The 5710-nt window shown below is 34.8% G+C and overlaps 3 protein-coding genes across 3 annotated transcripts in view; all 3 read right to left on the bottom strand.

Annotated features, from left to right (window-relative positions):
* Positions 1-2123: 2123 nt before the first annotated feature.
* On the bottom strand, positions 2124-2685 carry LOTGIDRAFT_162249 (hypothetical protein; the record flags this gene model as incomplete). The annotated part of the gene is made up of 2 exons (XM_009058209.1): positions 2124-2440; positions 2604-2685. 2 exons carry the CDS (start codon positions 2683-2685, stop codon positions 2124-2126), a joined length of 399 nt encoding a protein of 132 aa, XP_009056457.1.
* A 521-nt stretch (positions 2686-3206) lies between these two features.
* On the bottom strand, positions 3207-3858 carry LOTGIDRAFT_162248 (hypothetical protein; the record flags this gene model as incomplete). Its single annotated transcript, XM_009058208.1, has 2 exons — positions 3207-3613; positions 3777-3858. 2 exons carry the CDS (start codon positions 3856-3858, stop codon positions 3207-3209), a joined length of 489 nt encoding a protein of 162 aa, XP_009056456.1.
* Positions 3859-4984: 1126 nt separating this feature from the next.
* LOTGIDRAFT_162247 (hypothetical protein) overlaps positions 4985-5710 on the bottom strand; it is a gene marked incomplete at both ends in the record, with an annotated part of 4022 nt that continues 3296 nt past the window's right edge. Inside the window, one exon of the mRNA XM_009058207.1 lies at positions 4985-5659. Coding sequence (XP_009056455.1) covers positions 4985-5659 — 675 coding nt within the window. The remainder of the gene's footprint in view (positions 5660-5710) is intronic.

Genomic DNA, 5710 nt, shown 5'->3' with positions numbered 1-5710 from the left:
TTCCAGGCCTTTCATCAAAATACCCTTAACTAACATCATCGCACTAAGCTGCATCATACTTGAATAAGATTTTGTGTTAGTATTTCATTACGCATAGTCAAATTGATCAATAGATCTGAAATTACCCATCTATCATTAAGACACAAAACATGATTATGTTGGTAGCGATTTATCTAACAAGATATTGTTAATTTAATCAAACACAAAATTTCATAAAGTTTTGATGAAAACTGCCAACAGATTTGATGTATTTTTACTAATTCAAGGGCAATAACTCAAATTCCATTCATTGAAAAATTGTCAAATTCAAACCAAGATCACATTGTAATAGATGATCACGCCGGATTTAATTAAAATCAGGTGAAAACTGTAGTCTCTATTGTGTTTATAAACAAATTTTGACGCGTTTATCCTAAGTCAAGACCAATAACTTAAAAACTGTTCATCGAAAAAAAATTCAAACTTGACTAAGATCTCATGAATATAAATAATCACACCAAATTTCATTAAAATTGAGTTCACAAGCCAATTGTCGACGGACGGACGGACGAAACGACGGACAGTGACGACGACAGTGATGACTGTGATAGGCTACTTATATGAGCTCCACTTTCAAACTTATTCCACTTCAAAATTTCAATTAATTTCTGACATGGTATTTCTTGAGGAATGGTATAAAGATGCGTAAATCTACGTCTAAACGAAGAAGTTACGACCATATCTTTAATTCGCCACGAAATGTCAGGAAATTACGTTTCAGGGAGTAAAATTCTAAAATTATCTAGAGGAGGTCCCAGATTTCAGAAAATCGTGTTTCCATGCTTCCAATGGGCGTCCTCGGTAGCAATAAAGTTAGCAATAACTCTATAGAGAGCACTTTACGGTAGAGGAGGGGATGGGGTAAATAAACTGCGAACATGTTGATTGTAGGTTAAATCCGACGTCGATGCTACCTTAAAACATAACTTTAATATGTTTATCAAAACTACTACATAAAAAAAAACAAATTTTTCAAAAAACGTGAAAATTAAATCGTCATTCTTAACATCATTAAAAATTGCCGTGTACAAATTTTAGAATAAGAGAAAGAGAATATTTTCTCTATGATTTATAGCTGGGTTTATCCAGAAAGTACGGAGTGTATCCAGCGAAAAAGTTTATATGCCTACATCGCCCATCGAACCAACATCTCTAGCAAAGGACACCAAGCATAATTATTATGTTAATAACTAGTTTGCTACAGATTCATTCAGCCTCTTTTGAGAACTGATAACTTCCAAAGGGTATTGTAAAATGTAAAAAAAGGACAATAGACTGCCCTGATTTCCAGGCCTTTCATCAAAATACCCTTAACTAACATCATCGCACTAAGCTGCATCATACTTGAATAAGATTTTGTGTTAGCATTTCATTACGCATAGTCAAATTGATCAATAGATCTGAAATTACCCATCTATCACTAAGACACAAAGCATGATTATGTTGGTAGCGATTTCGCTAAAGATTTCACAGACCTAGTCATTCACCAGGTCACAAACAACCATCAAGTGTCTATCATCGACATTTACATATTTGGACTGCAGTGTGAATGGTCTCTCTGTTTAATGTTATTTCAAATCGATTCAAAACTGAATGATGAAAAAAAACCTAAAATATCAGGAATTGATTTTAATGTCAATAATAAACATAACAAGATAACAAGCATTAACAATAAATAACAAATTAATCAATGTCTCTTCAGTAGTCTCTGTCTTCGTTTAACCTTGGCGATTTTGGTCAGGGATCTTGTATTCTTGGAACGACTTCTTTTATTTCCGAACCATTTCTTGACTTGTTCTGTGTTCAGACTGGAAACCTGTGCTAACCATTCTACTTGTGAAGCTGTTGGATATGGATGATCCAGATGACACTCGTACCATTCTTCAAGAACTTTGAGAGAGTTATACGTTAATACAGGCCTAGTTCGCGTTATTGACGGTGAAGGTCTATCACGGGAAGAAAGTAATTTTAAACTGTATTCAACCCTGTCAATTATCTTGTTTAGTTGAGAGTCAAAATTCTGGTTATGGAAGTCCTTCATTGCATTTGACAGTTCGCCTTGAATCAAGTTCAAACGTTCCATTTCAATACTTGCTGAGTAATACTTGTACGAACAAGAGAGCTGCATGATCGGCTCTGGGTATAACGTCAGTAACACTTGAAACAGAAGAGAATAGTGAGATTGGGAAACCAGTTCTAGTTGCATCTTCAACGATGAAGGATTTCAGTTGTTCGTAAATCGGTGGTATCGAGGAAGTCTCCAAATGATGGGTAGAATCTTTATGGACGACTTTTCTTTCATCTACCAGATTCTGTAGGTTGACGATTGAAACTCCAGTATAACTGTAGGGTTCTTGGTCATAGAATTCATCAAATCTTGTATCAAAGACTTGTTCACAATCTGGAAATAGACAAATTATAATAGATAAAAGGATTGAGCATGGAAGAGGAGTACAATAAAATATTTTCACTGTTAAAATAGTGCTCAATATATCTAGATAAGTATATAAGTTAACCTTCACCTTTAGCACATATATAAGCAAGAAATAATTAATTGTAATTACCTTCTGAAGATTGTGGTCCAAATCCCAATACTTCATAGTTCCCTGCGGGCAACGACGAAACGTTTGGAAAAACAGCAGCCATACTTAAGATGATAGTTATGTGAAAGCCAAGTGACAATTTGAGAATATGATGTCATATTGGAGTTAATCATTATTTATATGTTTCAATCATGATTACTAATCGGATTCACTGGATTAAAACATATTTATATTTTTGATTGATTCTCATCGCGGTCAATAATCGCAATCTTTGATCCCCGATGATGAATGGAATACAGGTAGATGATTAAAAATCAATGATTAACCACTCAGTGATTAGTTTTGTAGTTTCATTTTGTTCTATTATGTTTCATTGGTGTCGTCGAGAACACAAACACGTATTCACCCAACAGACACCCATCGAAATAACTTTAACCAACATCACTAGCAAAGACACCAAGCATAATTATTATGTTAATAACTAGTTTGCTACAGATTCATTCAGCCTCTTTTGAGAACTGATGACTTCCAAAGGGTTTGTAAAATGTAAAAAAGGACAATAGATGCGAAACTGCCCTGATTTCCAGGCCTTTCATCAAAATACCCTTAACTAACATCATCGCACTAAGCTGCATAATACTTGAATAAGATTTTGCGTTCCATTTCAATACTTGCTGAGTAATACTTGTACGAACAAGAGAGCTGCATGATCGGTTCTGGGTATAACGGACGAAGACTGTCGAAGGATTCTAGCAAAGCCTTTTCTTTCACCTTCACGTCAGTAACATTTGAAACAGAAGAAAATAGTGAGATTGGGAAACCAGTTCTAGTTGCATCTTCAACGATGAAGGATTTCAGTTGTTCGTAAATCGGTGGTATCGAGGAAGTCTCCAAATGATGGGTAGAATCTTTATGGACGACTTTTCCTTCATCTACCAGATTCTGTAGGTTGACGATTGAAACTCCAGTATAACTGTAGGGTTCTTGGTCATAGAATTCATCAAATCTTGTATCAAAGACTTGTTCACAATCTGGAAATAGACAAATTATAATAGATAAAAGGATTGAGCATGGAAGAGGAGTACAATAAAATATTTTCACTGTTAAAATAGTGCTCAATATATCTAGATAAGTATATAAGTTAACCTTCACCTTTAGCACATATATAAGCAAGAAATAATTAATTGTACTTACCTTCTGAAGATTGTGGTCCAAATCCCAATACTTCATAGTTCCCTGCGGGCAACGACGAAACGTTTGGAAAAACAGCAGCCATACTTAAGATGATAGTTATGTGAAAGCCAAGTGACAATTTGAGAATATGATGTCATACTGGAGTTAATCATTATTTATATGTTTCAATCATGATTACTAATCGGATTCACTGGATTAAAACATATTTATGTTTTTGATTGATTGTCATCGCGGTCAATAATCTCAATCTTTGATCCCCGATGATTAATGGAATACAGGTAGATGATTAAAAATCAATGATTAACCACTCAGTGATTAGTTTTGTAGTTTCATATTGTTCTATTATGTTTCATTGGTGTCGTCAAGAACAAAAACACTTATTCACCCAACAGACACCCATCGAAACAACTTTAACCAACATCACTAGCAAAGACACCAAGCAAAATTATTATGTTAATAACTAGTTTGCTACAGATTCATTCAGCCTCTTTTGAGAACTGATGACTTCCAAAGGGTTTGTAAAATGTAAAAAAGGACAATAGATGCGAAACTGCCCTGATTTCCAGGCCTTTCATCAAAATACCCTTAACTAACATCATCGCACTAAGCTGCATCATACTTGAATAAGATTTTGTGTTAGTATTTCATTACGCATAGTCAAATTGATCAATAGATCTGAAATTACCCATCTATCACTAAGACACAAAACATGATTATGTTGGTAGCGATTTCGCTAAAGCGTCATACAAATCTGCTAAATTCTACTAAGACAATAAATTGACTAAGTTCTCAAATAATTAACACTGTCAACACTTATTCTTATTATAAACATAACGATGGATGACTAATTTTGATACATAATCATACTTGAATAAGATTTTGTGTTAGCATTTCATTACGCATAGTCAAATTGATCAATAGATTTGAAATTACCCATCTATCACTAAGACACAAAGCATGATTATGTTGGTAGCGATTTCGCTAAAGATTTCACAGACCTAGTCATTCACCAGGTCACAAACAACCATCAAGTGTCTATCATCGACATTTACATATTTGGACTGCAGTGTGAATGGTCTCTCTGTTTAATGTTATTTAAATCGATTCAAAACTGAATGATGAAAAAAACCTTTTATATCAGGAATTGATTTTAATGTCAATAATAAACATAACAAGATAACAAGCATTAACAATAAATAACAAATTAATCAATGTCTCTTCAGTAGTCTCTGTCTTCGTTTAACCTTGGCGATTTCGGTCAGGGATCTTGTATTCTTGGAACGACTTCTTTTATTTCCGAACCATTTCTTGACTTGTTCTGTGTTCAGACTGGAAACCTGTGCTAACCATTCTACTTGTGAAGCTGTTGGATATGGATGATCCAGATGACACTCGTACCATTCTTCAAGAACTTTGAGAGAGTTACGCATTAATACAGGCCTAGTTCGCGTTATTGACGGTGAAGGTCTATCACGAGAAGAAAGTAATTTCAAACTGTATTCAACCCTGTCAATTATCTTGTTTAGTTGAGAGTCAAAATTCTGGTTATGGAAGTCCTTCATTGCATTTGACAGTTCGCCTTGAATCGAGTTCAAACGTTCCATTTCAATACTTGCTGAGTAATACTTGTACGAACAAGAGAGCTGCATGATCGGTTCTGGGTATAACGGACGAAGACTGTCGAAGGATTCTAGCAAAGCCTTTTCTTTCACCTTCACGTCAGTAACATTTGAAACAGAAGAAAATAGTGAGATTGGGAAACCAGTTCTAGTTGCATCTTCAACGATGAAGGATTTCAGTTGTTCGTAAATCGGTGGTATCGAGGAAGTCTCCAAATGATGGGTAGAATCTTTATGGACGACTTTTCTTTCATCTACCAGATTCTGTAGGTTGACGATTGAAACTCCAGTATAACTGTAGGGTTCTTGGTCATA

Source organism: Lottia gigantea (assembly GCF_000327385.1).
Source record: "Lottia gigantea unplaced genomic scaffold LOTGIsca_33, whole genome shotgun sequence".
Taxonomy (NCBI): domain Eukaryota; kingdom Metazoa; phylum Mollusca; class Gastropoda; family Lottiidae; genus Lottia; species Lottia gigantea.
The sequence above is the reverse complement of the archived record's forward strand: the minus strand, read 5'-3'. Positions and strand labels throughout refer to the sequence as shown.